Genomic DNA, 15886 nt, shown 5'->3' with positions numbered 1-15886 from the left:
AACATAATGATACAAGTTGTCAAATGATATTTTTAGACTTAATATTCCACAGCAACAATATATGTTCTCAGCTGGCAAAATCAGGCATTATTCCAAGGGCCGTCTCTAAATGTAATTGTAAGGGGCAGTCATCAAGTTTCTCCTTGACCTGGCTATCCATTAACCATGAATACTTCAATATCATGGGCTACATTGTGTAGATTCAGGAGATAAAGTCCCAGTTAGGTCCAATTCACTTCAGTTCACAAGTTGTAACACTACAAAATGAGGAAAAGTTCAAGGGCTCGAATACTTATGTAAGCCACCATACATGGTTCAGTGTGCCCATGATCTCTATGAGGCTTCAGCTGACTGTGAATTTGTGGACTTTTTTTATGAGTGTTGCATTTTTTTTTCTCCCACAAACAGATGATTGGTATAAACTCTGATTACACCCCGTTTCTCAAACTTTTGTTGGTTGGTACTTAAAGGTTTTCAAACAGGTTATCAAGAGAACCATTTACAAAACCATGTTTGTGGGGAAAAGACTATAGCACAGTAGGATAAAACACTATATACAGCAGAACACTGAAATGTATTTACCTCATAATTCAAGCAGCCTTTGAAATAAATATTTCCTATGTTGTCGTTCTGTCTTATATAAAATTCAACATTATCTGTTTCTGGGGTGGCGGAGACAAGTCTGAATGTGAAGGTTCCATTGGGGGTTGATGAATCATCACCATCTGATGCAAAGACTGTTGTAACTGATTTACCTGTTGAGATATTTTGTTTTAATACATAATAGCATAGTCTCAGCATTGAAAATTTGTAACAATTCACAGAAAATGTTCACAGAAAAACATCCACCCATCCACCCATTATCTGTAGCCGCTTATCCTGTTCTACAGGGTCACAGGCAAGCTGGAGCCTATCCCAGCTTACTATGGGCAAGAGGTGGGGTACATCCTGGACAAGTGGCCAGGTCATCGCAGGGCTGACACAGAGACACAAACAACCATTCACACTCACTTTAGAGGCACCAATTAACCTAACCTGCATGTCTCTGGATTGTGGGGGAAACCAGAGCACCCAGAGGAAACCCATACAGGGAGAACATGCAAACTCCACACAGAAAGGCCCTTGCCGGCTGCTGGGCTCAAACCCAGGACCTTCTTGCTGTGAGGCAACAGTGCTAACCACTACACCACCGTGCCACCCACAGAAAAACATGGTTATTAGAATGAGGGATATAGGGTTAACTTTTGAACATTATGTCTTTGAAGGTATGAAATCCAACCTTGTTTCGCAAGCTCAATTTCAGTCACTTTCAGGAAGCCATAATCATGATTAAGCTTGTGATTATTTCTAAATAGTGAATAATAATCTTTTATAAATAGAAAGTATTTACCAATAAATGCTTTGTGCACTATGTAGGCATACACATGTTACATTGGCTAAAGTTTATATTTCCCTTTTTGTGCATTTTGTGAATTCATCAAACTCTTTCCATGCTTGTTTCTTCCCTGGAACAAGTCAAGATTACTGACAACAGCCATGCAGAGTATACTGAGAAACCTACCCGTGAAAACCTGCTCATTCCAGGTTTGGGGGAAAAACAATTCAGTCAGGATTGAGGTTTTTAAAGTTTTAATATATGATAATCAAACAATTGTCTTTTTGAAATTGCACTGATATAGTTACCGATTGGGTACATATATGACCATGCTCATGTGCTGAGTGCAATGCAAGCTGTCTGATAAAGTAAATGCATTGTAACATCCCAAAACAATTTAATTACACACTAGCAGGTTACCCAGGCGTTGCCCAGGTTTTTGCAAAATTCTGGGTTGCCTCCAGACTTCCATGTTAAATTTGGTGAAGATCCATCAAGAAATGGTGGTGTTCACCCAAGACAAACAAAAATCCAAACATCCACCACCCAGGGGCCCACCAGGGACCCCCTGGGGCCCAAATATGGAATTTCTGAGTTCTGCCAAATTGTGGCTACAGTGGTGCTTGAAAGTTTGTGAACCCTTTAGAATTTTCTATATTTCTGCATAAATTTGACCTAAAACATCAGATTTTCACACAAGTCCTAAAAGTAGATAAAGAGAGCCCAGTTAAACAAATGAGACAAAAATATTATACTTGGTCATTTATTTATTGGGGAAAATGATCCAATATTACATATCTGTGAGTGGCAAAAGTATGAGAACCTCTAGGATTAGCAGTTAATTTGAAGGTGAAATTAGAGTCAGGTGTTTTCAATCAATGGGATGACAATCAGGTATGAGTGGGCACCCTGTTTTATTTAAAGAAAAGGGATCTATCAAAGTATAATCTTCACAACACATGTTTGTGGAAGTGTATCAAGGCATGAACAAAGGAGATTTCTGAAGACATCAGAAAAAGTGTTGTTGATGCTCATCAGGCTGGAAAAGGTTACAAAACCAATCTCTAAAGAGTTTGGATTCCACCAATCCACATTCAGGCAGATTGTGTACAAATAGAGGTAATTCAAGCCCATTGTTACCCTCCCCAGGAGTGGTCAACCAACAAAGATCACTCCAAGAGCAAGGCGTGTAATAGTCGGCGAGGTCACAAAGGACCCCAGGGTAACTTCTAAGCAACTGAAGGCCTCTCGCACATTGGCTAATGTTAATGTTCATGAGTCCACCATCGGGAGAACACTGAACAACAGTGGTGTGCATGGCAGGGTTGCAAGGAGAAAGCCACTGCTCTCCAAAAAGAACATTGCTGCTCATCTGCAGTTTGCTAAAGATCATGTGGACAAGCCAGAAGGCTATTGGAAAAATGTTTTGTGGATGGATGAAACCAAAATAGAACTTTTTGGTTTAAATGAGAAGCATTTAATCCAATAAATAAATGACAAGTATAATATTTTTGTCTCATTTGTTTAACTCTGTTCACTTTATCTACTTTTAGGAATTGTGTGAAAATCTGATGATGTTTTAGGTCATATTTATGCAGAAATATAGACAAACTTTCAAGCACCACTGTATCTCCTGTACCTATTTGTCAAGTATAGTGAAGATCTGTGAAGAGTTTTTGTTGATAAATGTAGCATGAAAGGCCCCCAGGCATCTCCATGGGGCCCATACATGAATTTTGCTTATATCTGCAAAATTCTGGATCATCCCTGGACCTATTGTCAAATTTGGTGAAAATCTGTTGAGAAATGGTCACATTAGCTCAAGACAAACCAACCAACACACTTTGCTACTTATTATATAGATTACACAACATGCATTACATTTTAGAAACATGTTATAAAATTATATAACAAATTCAGGAAACTGAGCCAACACTGAAAGACCCAGCCACAAAGCAATGGAAATGTTTTAGTGATGCTCAGATGAACCCTATCTGCAAAGGAAATTTTCTGATAGAAAAAAAACCATGCTAAACTTGGTCTTAGATCAGGCATTTGATACCTTAAATATGCCCAAAAAGTTTGACCCTGTCTTTACTCTAGAGAGGACAGTCAAATATATTATACTGCTGTGGCCCTGTGAACAAGCTTTTAACATCACCAGCTTCATGATTAGAGGAGGTTTATTAAGGAGTTGTCAAAAAAATGAGTGACTCAGTAAAAAATTATCCCTGATAGAAATGAGTTTCAATAATGAAAATTAAAGCAACCGTTCCATAAAAACAAGTGCAGTTGCAATACACTGAGAAGGAGCCACAGCACAATTAACATTTTCTGTGGTTTTGTTGAGTCGAGAATCCTTGGGTGAACTAATTTTAATGACTGAGTAAGTAATTTTGTAAGTAAATCAAGTAAAAAGATAAATAAATAAAGATACAATCGAAGTAATTATACATGTCATAACTGTTGTTAGTATACTTGCTGAAACATTTTTAACAATTATTTGTATTTTAATGTAATTTTATTTGAGTTATTGTTTTAATATATTTATTGGATTACTTTAAAAATGTTTCAGAGAAGATTTAGCAAAAAGTGGCCCAGTTCATTGTATTGTAACTTTGTAGCTAAAACGATATATGTTATTTGAACATAATGTGTGTAGTGTTCTGCTACCTTGAGGATAAGACTCGTCAAGTGTGGTTTCAATGTTACGAGGTACAAAAACAGGGGCATGATCATTAATATCCTGGACCTTGATCTCAACAGCGAGCCTTGTGTCCACTTTTTCCGAAGCGACATCTATTGCTTCAAACTTGAGCTGCAATAGGAACAGAGATTTTATTTTGGATTAACATTCTTAATTTCCCTGAGGGAACCCTCCCAAAGGGATCAATAAAGTTTTATCTAATCTAATCTAATCTAATCTAATCTAATCTAATCTAACATCTGTGCAGTTTAATGAATGGTTAAAAACAAATGAGTGAAAATCTAAGAAAATCAGACTCTTGCAATTGCTGTTAAATTACTTTTGTGTTCTTATTAATGAATTAATTCAAATGAAAATAATAAATTATGTAAGATACTTTAAATTGTAAAGTGTATAAGTTTATCATTTACACAACTGATTTATGTATATAATTGTAATTATTTTGATTTTAATTGTTGCTTGAAACTTTAAGGTCATAAGTTCATACATACCGTGAGAAATGTATCGCGCTCGTAGTCAACTTTTTTATGCACAAGAACCTCACCAGTATTTTTGTTGATACTCAACACACCTTTGGGCTTTTCAGTAACACCCTTGCCAGTGAGTCTGAATTCTACTAAATATTTCCTGTCCACATTAATCTGAAACAAAAATACATAAAAGGGGTTACATAATAATAATAATAAGAAGAAGAAGAAGAAAGAAATGTATGCAATATTCTAGTGAGTGCATAACCATTTAGTGGTGCAACAAATAATTTGCCTGATCATCATGAGATTGTGAGTTTGAATCCGGATGATGCCACAGTCATCCATGACTGGAAGTGGGTGGGAAGGGCATATTTTCTCTGACATTCATATTCTGTGTGCTCATGTATGCAGAACAGGGCTTTATAATTGGTTTCATAATACACTTTAAACACACCCAGAAATACTGGTTTGATTGCAGAGCAAGCATGTTATCATTAAGTCCAATTTAGAGCAGTTGAAAGTATGACATTTGTTTTTATGGGTGCACATAAGTACAGGTGGGTAATATCACAAAAACATCATATCATGATACACAAAGACATTTCTATGATAAACGATTAGGTTTGCTTCCAAGCTGCCAGCAAAGTAGTTGTGTTACATTTAAAAACTAAAACAGATGATACTTTGTAAAAGATCTACAAAATGTTTTTTTTTTTAGTTTAAAAACAAAATAAAATAAATACAAAAATTGTTAACACTGAAAAAGCTAAATATCTAAAAAAAAAAGTAAGCATTTTTAACAGGTAACAATTATAGATTTAAAGATTACAAAATATTCGCATCAGATCAGCTGCTTCTAGTCATAATTATGATAGTCTGTGTTTTAACGTTGATATTACCGTATATTCTCATATCACCCAGTCATGCAAATAAGGGTTTTTAATAAATAAGGTTAATTTTGTTACATATATTGCATATAGTTTCTGATATTTAATAGGAGGAATGTTGTGACTTTAAATAAGAAGAAAATAATGAGTCTCCAAGACTCAAAATTTACTATAAAAAAACATATAATCTTGATAATTAAAAACAATAAATCTTCCTTCCCTTTATAGTTTTATATCCCACAATACCTTGCTTGTTTTTTGAAGGGACAAGCGGTATCACACACTAAACGCTTTTTTTTTTCATCACACCATAATTGCATCAGCACAACAGCGTTTGTTTTATATCATAAAGAAGAGAAATCTTTGTGCTCATGTACACAGTATTTCAGAAGAGGCACCTAACATAAAGTTTTAACAAGATGTGTCATGCTGTGTTTAATGATAAAAGAGTTCCAAATAAGATACGTACAGGACATGCAAATTCCACAGTGTGTTTTCAGAGTGTATTGAAGGTAATGAACAGCTAATAACCTCAGCTGTGTAACTGTGTGTGAAATTCCAGTTTGTCTGCTCACAAAGATTCCATATGTACAGGTTTATTTGAAATGGAGAAGACACTCACGATGCCGAGTGAATATGGGAAAGGGCCAGGGCTTTCTTCCTCTATAGTGAAGGAGTCAAGAATCCAATCTCTCTTCTGCCTGATTTTGCTGTGGCCTGACACTGCAACCACACACTAAGAGAAATAAAGAAGCCCTCCATGAGATAGACCACAAAAATGCTAAACATTTGAGCTGCTGCAATTTCACAATTTGTTTTGATCTATCTGTTAGTAAAATGCACTCAGATCTTGTTTGGCTACCAGTCAAAAATAGGTTTCCCATAGGTACATTGAAATTGTTCTTCAGAATTCTTATCACACATGAACCAAAAAACATCCACAAAGTTCTGGTCCCGGTAAACACAGTTCATAAATATTCTACAATACAATCTTTATACTTCACTCTACCGAAAACTAACAGCAGGAAAAGGATGTTTACATATCGAGCAGTAAATATGAATGCATTACAACACATTTACAGTCTGTATCTGATATTCAGAAATTCAGAAAGGAAATCCATCAATTGTATGAGATATTTTCAACAATTCTGACCTCCGATATCTTTTAATTGATACCTTTTTAAAATTGATATAATGTAAATTTTGTGCCTGTATAGGTATGTTTTGTATATTTTATGTATTATGTTTACCAACCCTGGAAAATTAGCCCTATAAGTTGCTAAAGGGTATCTCAGTAAACTCAATAAACTCAACTCTTCACACATTTCAGTGTATTTATTCTGATCCCTTCCTAAGTGAACAGTTGTAGAACTGAATAATACATAAACAATTTTTAAAGTATGATAAATGCTTATGATAAAAAAAAATCATATATCTTGCTCTGGAAAATTTTTTCTTATTTTTCAGCGTGAAATGAACCGATTTCACTAAAAGGTGTAGTTATTTCAAACCATTTTACTCATTTTTACAAGGGGTGGCAATAATGGTGTACGGGCGGCACGGTGGTGTAGTGGTTAGCACTGTTGCCTCACAGCAAGAAGGTTCTGGGTTCGAACCTCACGGCCGACAGGGGCCTTTCTGCGTGGAGTTTGCGTGTTCTGTCCGTGTGGGTTTCCTCCGGGTGCTCCGGTTTCCCCCACAGTTTAAAGACATGCAGATTTGGTACAATGGGGCCACTGTAATTGGCGCAATCTGTTGTGGTTTCCCATGCCATAATGTATGTACATATATAGATCTTCCTATGGCAAAAGATAAATAAATGTGTCACACATATATATAATCTCAGGTCATCACAGGGCTGACACACAGACAACCATTCACACCTACGGTCAATTTAGAGTCACCAGTTAACCTAACCTGCATGTCTTTGGACTGTGGGGGAAACCGGAGCACCCGGAGGAAACCCACACGGACACGGGGAGAACATGCAAATTCCATAAAGAAAGGCCCTCGCCAGCCACGGGGCTCAAACCCAGGACCTTCTTGCTGTGAGGCAACAGTGCTAACCACTACACCACCATATACAAGAATAAAATAATGAAATGAAATAAGTAATAATTACTTATTTCATATTGAACTATGAAATCATTGCTGTTATTGCTTACTGAATTAAGTAATTACCTGGTATTCATTAGTAGTAGTGACGCGGTTGTTAATATAGTATGCTACAACAAATTTGTTCCTGTTTATCCCCTCAAATGAACAGGGATGGGTTTCCCAAAAGCCTCTTAACAGTAAGAGCATCTTAAGTAGGAGAGAGAGCATTCATTGTGCTGCTCACTCTACCATTTAACGATGATCTTTGCACTGTAAAACCCGATAAGGTCACTGAGCTCAAAAATTTTATTGAAACCAATTACGTAAAAATTTTTGAGGTAAGTAACTTAAATTTTTTAAGGTAAGAGTTCTTAAAAATTACACTATAGTTACACTTAATTGTAATTTTTAAGAAATCTTACCTTAAAAAATTTAAGTTACTTACCTCAAAATTTTTTACCTAATCGGTTTCAATAAAACTTTTGAGCTCAGTGACCTTATCAGGTTTTACAGTGTGTGCTACGATGCTTTTAGGAAACTCAGGCCAGCACTGTCTTGTTGCTATACTTCTGATTGATTGACCTTCTTTTAATCAGCAGTGTTCATTAGGTGATTATTTGAAAGCACCTAAGTCTATGTGGAGATGAGAAGAAATATAGACCAACAACATTTCATTTTTATCCAGGTTCACCTTTTGATACAAGTCAGTAATTGTGAGCATAGTGTGAATTTACTTCATATTAATTTTTGATAAATAGCACACCTGGTCAACTTTTGCCATGAACTGTTTTAAAAACACTGATCTCAAAGCTGAAATGCTTTGAATATAATTGTAAGAAAAGTAAATACTGAACATAATGCAAAAATATATGTGATTAATGTCCCTGAAATTGATCATTTTATTGATTAGATCTTGAGTCTTTACCTGAGACAATGGTATTTATCAGCAGTGTTCATTAGGTAATGATTTGAAAGCACCTAAGTCTATTTGGAGATGATGGGAAATACAGACCAACATATTTTTTATTTATTTATACAACATATTTTTATTTATTTATATTAACATTATGTGGCATATCTGTGATTCCTACATAATCCTAAATTCATTGTATCAAACATTAATATAATTACTATTATTCTGGAAAAACAAACAAAAACAGTATGCATCTACTGCTTCGACTATTCGTTCTGTATTTTTTTGTCCCTTTTCCCTCTACTGTATCCATATCAAGAATTTAGAATATAAATAACATTTAGGATGCATGCAAGAAAGTTATTTAATCAGTTTACTCCTTGTAAAAAATGTGAATGTAAAAATAAATACAGGCCTTTAAAAACTTACGGTCATGAACAGAATGATCATCATAGTAATTATCGTCCTCATGCTGTCCTGATCGTGTTTCTTCTCTGATCAGGGTGTAGCTTAAAACTAGAATGTGTGTGGGCTTTCTCTTCCTTTCCTTCTCTTTCTTTTTTGTGGTCGGGGGTGTTTTTGTGTTGTATTATTTCATAGCTTTTAATAGTTTAATGGGAGGAGAGTTCAGATGAATTTCTCTTGAAATGCTATGCACCATATCTTTGCAAACATCATTACAAAGACATCTGGTGCTGTTTGCTTGATCACCAGTCTGCGTCTAGAAGTCCCAGCATTTTTCTGTCTACCTAGTTTTCTAGGTAAAAAGGCCAAATGGCCCCTCTCTGGGACTTCTCGTGTTAAACCAGTACTTCAGCATTGCTTTCTAAACCCTTCATATCCTCACTCGAGATCAGAGGAGAAGTAGTCCATTCAAACAATGATCACACAGGACTTTTTTGTGTTTGTTTCTTTTTTCTTTCTTTCTTTTTTTTTTAAAGAAGCACAGGGAGATATAAATTGATTTTTACCTCAAAAGCTTGTCTATTTTTGAGAAATTCATTGGTATATAATGCAACACGGCGGTACGGTGGTGTAGTGGTTAGCGCTGTCGCCTCACAGTAAGAAGGTCTGGGTTCGAGCCCCGTGGCCGGCGAGGGCCTTTCTGTGCGGAGTTTGCATGTTCTCCCTGTGTCCGCGTGGGTTTCCTCCGGGTGCTTCGGTTCCCCCACAGTCCAAAGACATGCAGGTTAGGTTAACTGGTGAATCTAAATTGACCGTAGGTGTGAATGTGAGTGTGAATGGTTGTCTGTGTCTATGTGTCAGCCCTGTGATGACCTGGCGACTTGTCCAGGGTGTACCCCGCCTTTCGCCCGTAGTCAGCTGGGATAGGCTCCAGCTTGCCTGCGACCCTGTAGAAGGATAAAGCGGCTACAGATAATGAGATGAGATGAGATAATGCAACACCCCACTTTATCTATGTCTGAATACACTCAGGTCCAACAGGCAGCTAAGATTCTTTTGATTTTCGACCTTAAGAAGGTCAGGAACCTCATACAGCAGTGTAACAAAGGGAAAAAAAACGCTCCTCAATTTTTTGTTTACCAAGCCAGGTACCTTTTCTGTTCCATAATTAGATGAAATGTTAAAAATAACAATGATGTTAATTATAATAATTATTATTATTATCAGCTAGTTAACCTGTACTAGCCAGGACTTAATGATAGAGTTGCAATCGTTAAAGTGCTAATGTCACTTGAGCCAATTTTTCATTGAACAGAACTTCTATATTTAGACAATATTATTTTTTAAATTATTGAGTAAAAAGACCAAGGAAGAACTTTCAATACAAAAGTACAATAAGTAAGCAAGAAGGTCTGGGTTCGAGCCCCGTGGCCGGCGAGGGCCTTTCTGTGTGGATTTTACATGTTCTCCCCGTGTCCGTGTGGGTTTCCTCCAGGTGCTCCGGTTTCCCCCACAGTCCAAAGACATGCAGGTTAGGTTAACTGGTGACTCTAAATTGACCGTAGGTGTGAATGTGAGTGTGAATGGTTGTCTGTTTCTATGTGTCAGCCCTGTGATGACCTGGCGACTTGTCCAGGGTGTACCCCGCCTTTCGCCCGTAGTCAGCTGGGATAGGCTCCAGCTTGCCTGCAACCCTGTAGGACAGGATAAAGCGGCTAGAGATAAAGAGATGAGAAGTACAATAAGCAATGAAATTCCTACTTGCATGTTGTCCCGCATCATTGTCACAAACATATAGAGGGCCTGCTTATGATTCAATAGTGGTCACAACAGATATTTTCCTTCCTGCTGTCTTACTATTGCTTAGTGCACATCTGAAAGAAAAATCTCAAGCATGTAAACAAAGAAACAAAGAAACATTTTATATATATATAAAAAAATCTCCTTCTCACCCCCGGCGGGGGGGTGGTATCCATGTCATCCTCAAGCTCGGGTCCTCTACCAGAGGCCTGGGAGTTTGAGGGTTCTGCGCAGTATCTTCGATGTTCCTAGGACTGCGCTCTTCTGGACTGAGGCTTCAGATGTTGTTCCTGGGATTTGCTGGAGCCACTCTCCCAGTTTGGGGGTTACTGCCCCAAGTGCCCCCACTACCACGGGGACCACGCAACCCTTGACCTTCCACATCCATTCCAGCTGCTCTTTCAACCCTTGATACTTCTCAAGTTTCTCATGTTCCTTCTTCCTGATGTTGGTGTCAGCTGGGATCGCCACATCTATCACCACCACCCTCTTCTGCTCTTTGTCCACCACCACTATGTCCGGTTGGTTAGCCAGGATCTGTTTGTCAGTCTGGAAGCTGAAGTCCCACAGAATCTTGGCCCTGTTGTTCTCAGCCACCTTCTGTGGTATGGCCCATTGGGACTTGGGTATTTCTATTCCATACTGGTTGCAGATGTTCCTGTATACTATCCCAGCCACTTGGTTGTGCCTCTCCATGTACGCTGATCCAGCTAGCATCTTACACCCTGCTACTATGTGCTGGACTGTTTCAGGGGCTTCTTTGCACAGTCTGCATCTTGGGTCTGATCTACTCTGGTAGATCCTGGCCTCTATGGCTCTTGTGCTTATGGCCTGTTCTTGTGCTGCCATGATTAGTGCCTCTGTGCTGTCTGTCAGTCCTGCATTATCCAGCCACTGGTAGGATTTCTTGATATCAGCCACTTCCTCTATCTGACGGTGGTACATGCCATGTAGGGGTTTGTCTCTCCAGGTTGTCTGTTCCTCCTCCTCCTCTGCACTCTCATCAGGGTTCTGCTGCCTGAGACATTCACTTAGCAGTTCATCCTTTGGGGCCATCTTTCTGATGTATTCTCGGATTTTCGATGTTTCATCCTGGACCGTGGTCTTGATGCTCACTAGCCCTCGGCCTCCCTCTTTCCGCTTAGTGTATAGTCTCAGGGTGCTGGACTTGGGGTGGAACCCTCCATGCATGGTGAGGAGCTTTCTAGTCTTGATATCTGTGGCTTCTATCTCCTCCTTTGGCCAGTTTATGATACCAGCCGGGTATCTGATGACTGGTAGTGCGTACATGTTGATGGCTCGGGCCTTATTCTTACCATTCAGCTGACTTTTCAGGACCTGCCTTACTCTCTGGAGGTATTTGGCTGTGGCTGACTTCCTTGTGGCCTCTTCATGGTTTCCATTAGCCTGTGGGATGCCAAGGTACTTGTAGCTGTCTTGGATATCACCTATGTTGCCCTCTGGTAGGTCAATCCCCTCAGTCCGGATCATCTTGCCTCTCTTTGAGACCATCCGGCCACACTTGTCCAATCCGAATGACATCCCTATGTCATCGCTGTAGATCCGGGTGGTGTGGATCAGCGAGTCTATTTCTCGCTCGTTCCTGGCATACAGCTTGATGTCATCCATGTAGAGCAGGTGGCTGATTGTTGCCCCACTACGGAATCGGTACCCGTAGCCGCTCTTCGTGATGATCTGACTGAGGGGGTTCAGGCCTATGCAGAACAGCAGTGGTGATAGCGCATCTCCTTGGTATATGCCGCACTTGATGTTGACTTGGGCAATGGGTTTTGAGTTGGCCTCTAGGGTTGTCTTCCACATTTCCATCGAGTTCTGGATGAAGGTCCTTAGGTTCCTGTTGATCTTATCAGCGAGTCTATTTCTCGCTCGTTCCTGGCATACAGCTTGATGTCATCCATGTAGAGCAGGTGGCTGATTGTTGCCCCACTACGGAATCGGTACCCGTAGCCGCTCTTCGTGATGATCTGACTGAGGGGGTTCAGGCCTATGCAGAACAGCAGTGGTGATAGCGCATCTCCTTGGTATATGCCGCACTTGATTTTGACTTGGGCAATGGGTTTTGAGTTGGCCTCTAGGGTTGTCTTCCACATTTCCATTGAGTTCTGTATGAAGGTCCTTAGGTTCCTGTTGATCTTATACAGTTCCAGACATTCCAGTATCCATGTGTGTGGCATTGAGTCGTAGGCTTTCTTGTAGTCAATCCAGGCAGTGCACAGGTTGGTCTGTCTCTTCTTACAGTCTCGGGCGACTGTTCTATTGACCAGTAGCTGGTGCTTGGCTCCTCTGGTGTTACTGCCAATTCCTTTCTGTGCCTCGCTCATGTATTGAGCCACATGCTTACTCATTTTTGCCGCAATGATGCCTGACAGGGCCTTCCATGTTGTGCAGAGACAGGTAATTGGCCGGTAGTTGGATGGGATGGGTCCCTTCTGGGGGTCCTTCATGATTAGGACTGTCCTGCCTTGGGTTAGCCATTCTGGGTGGGTTCCATCCCCTCAGCAGCTGGTTCATCTGTGCTGCTAGGCGTTCATGGAGTGCAGTTAGCTTCTTCAGCCAGTACGTATGGATCATATCGGGGCCTGGTGCTGTCCAGCTCTTCATCTTTGACACTCTTTCTTGGACGTCTGCCATTGAGATGGTGTAGCACGTATCGAGTGTGGGTGGAGCACAGAGGACGGCAGGACAGTGTTTGGAGGCAGACAGGCGATTTATTTTTACAACTTTTCAGTATAATCGCATTCATTCATTCACACGCACACACTTGTCTGGTCCCGGGTTGCGCTCCCTCTCCTCTCTCTCTGCCTCCTTAAATAGGGAGCGGTTACTGGGAAAACACACACACAAACACAGGTTAATTGTCCTCAGGTGTCGCGATTCTGCCACTCACCTTCCCCGGCTCCACCCTCCTGTCACAGATCGGCGCTTGACTATGCCCCCGCTGCCACATACCCCCACCGCCCGACTCAGGCCGGGCGCTCGTCCGGCCCGCAGCCGACTCCCCCCCCCCCTTGACGGGAGAGGAAGTCTGCCACGACCATCTGCGCCCCCGGCCTGTGGACCACCTTGAAGTTGAAGGGTTGGAGTGCCAGATACCAATGGGTGATCCGCGCGTTGGCATCCTTCATGCAGTGGAGCCACTGGAGGGGCGCGTGGTCCGAACAGAGAGTGAAAGAGCGCCCCAGCAGGTAGTAACGGAGGGCGAGGACCGCCCACTTAATCGCCAGGCACTCTTTTTCAATGGTGCTGTAGCGCCCCTCACGCACCGACAGCTTCCGGCTGATATACAGGACCGGGCGGTCCTCCCCCTCCACCTGCTGGGACAAAACGGCCCCCAGCCCTCTGTCCGACGCATCGGTCTGCAACACAAAAGGGGGAGAGAAGTCAGGGGAGTGTAAAAGTGGCCCCCCACACAGTGCAGCCTTTACCTCAGAGAAAGCCCGCTGGCACTGCTCCGTCCACTGGACCGGATCTGGCGCCCCCTTTTTAGTGAGGTCAGTCAGCGGGCTGGTGACGTCCGAATAATTAGGTATAAACCTACGAGAGTAGCCAGCCAGCCCCAGGAACTGCCTCACCCCCTTTTTGGTCTTGGGCCTCGGGCAGGCCGCAATCGCTGCCGTCTTATTAATTTGGGGACGCACCTGCCCGTTGCCCAAGTGGAAGCCCAGATACCGTACTTCCACCCACCCAATCGCACACTTCTTCGGGTTGGCAGTGAGTCCCGCCCGCCTCAGCGACCTAAGGACAGCCCTCAGGTGTTGTAGGTGCCGCTGCCAATCATTACTATAAATGATGATATCATCTAGGTAAGCGGCGGCATAGGTGGCGTGGGGCCGGAGGACCCTGTCCATCAGCCGCTGAAACATAGCGGGCGCCCCAAACAGCCCAAAAGGAAGTGTGACGAACTGGTGTAAGCCGAACGGTGTGGAAAAGGCCGTTTTTTCCCGGGATAATGGAGTCAAGGGGATCTGCCAATATCCCTTCGTCAAATCCAGTGTCGAGTAAAAGCGAGCCGTGCCTAGTCGATCGAGCAGCTCATCAATACGAGGCATTGGGTACGCATCAAATTTAGACACCGCGTTGACTTTTCCACACAGAACCGGACCGAGCCGTCGGCCTTGGGAACCAAGACCACCGGGCTGCTCCAGTCACTGTGGGACTCCTCGACGATGCCCATTTCGAGCATGGCCTGAAGTTCTTCCCGAACCACCTTTTTTTTGTGTTCGGGTAATCTATAAGGACGGCTCCGCACTACCACCCCCGTGGGCGTCTCTATGTGGTGTTCTATGAGGTTAGTGTGACCGGGCAGGGGTGAGAACACATCCGAAAACTCGGCCTGCAACTGGGCGACCTCCGTGAATTGGGTCGGGGAGAGGTGGTCTCCACAGGGGACCGGAGAGGTACGCGATGCCAATGACCCTTTTTGGACCTCCGGCCCCAGCTCCGCCTTCTCCGGAACTACCGACACCAACGCCATGGGGACCTCCTCGTTCCAAAGTTTCAGCAGATTGAGGTGGTAGATCTGTAGCGCCCCCTCCCTGTCCATTCGCCTAACCTCATAGTCGACGTCCCCGACTCGCCGTGTGACCTCAAAGGGTCCTTGCCACTTGGCGATTAATTTGGAGCTCGACGTGGGCAACAGGACGAGTACCTTATCTCCCGGAGTGAACTCTCTAAGGCGCGTGCCCTTGTTGTACAGGCGGGCTTGCCGTTCCTGGGCCTGCCGCAAATTCTCCTGAGTTAGGTGAGTGAGCGTGTGGAGTTTTGCACGCAGATCCATAACGTACTGAATTTCGTTTTTGCTCGGTGAAGGTCCCTCCTCCCCATTTTCCCGCAGTACATCTAAGATGCCGCGTGGCTTACGCCCATATAATAATTCAAACGGGGAGAACCCCGTGGAGGCTTGGGGGACCTCTCGCACTGCAAACAACAAGGGTTCGAGCCACTTATCCCAGTTACGTGCGTCCTCACTTACGAATTTTTTGATAATATTCTTGAGGGTGCGGTTGAACTGTTCAACTAAACCGTCCGTCTGTGGGTGATAAACGCTGGTGCGGATCGGCTTAATACCCAGTAGCCCATACAGTTCGCTCAGTGTTCATGACATAAACGAGGTGCCTTGGTCAGTCAGAATCTCTTTCGGGATTCCAACCCGGGAGATGACGTGGAAGAGGGCCTCCGCAATACTGCGTGCTGAGATATTCTGAAGAGGCA

General features: G+C 42.2%; 1 protein-coding gene across 3 annotated transcripts in view; it reads right to left on the bottom strand.

Moving 5' to 3' along the window:
- The window catches only part of LOC132896401 (cadherin-like protein 26), a 36330-nt gene extending 27343 nt beyond the window's left edge, over positions 1–8987 (bottom strand). For all 3 annotated transcript variants that reach the window (XM_060937202.1, XM_060937203.1, XM_060937204.1), the window contains exons 1-5: positions 8879–8987; positions 6062–6175; positions 4574–4723; positions 4049–4193; positions 583–755 (exon numbers count right to left, since the gene is read on the bottom strand). In XM_060937202.1, coding sequence (XP_060793185.1) covers positions 583–755; positions 4049–4193; positions 4574–4723; positions 6062–6175; positions 8879–8920 — 624 coding nt within the window. In that variant the 5' untranslated portion in view covers positions 8921–8987. The remainder of the gene's footprint in view (positions 1–582; positions 756–4048; positions 4194–4573; positions 4724–6061; positions 6176–8878) is intronic.
- Positions 8988–15886: the final 6899 nt, after the last annotated feature.

Source organism: Neoarius graeffei, chromosome 13 (genome assembly GCF_027579695.1).
Source record: "Neoarius graeffei isolate fNeoGra1 chromosome 13, fNeoGra1.pri, whole genome shotgun sequence".
Taxonomy (NCBI): Eukaryota; Metazoa; Chordata; class Actinopteri; order Siluriformes; family Ariidae; genus Neoarius; species Neoarius graeffei.
Note: the sequence above shows the minus strand (reverse complement) of the source record. Positions and strands in the feature narration are given on the sequence as shown.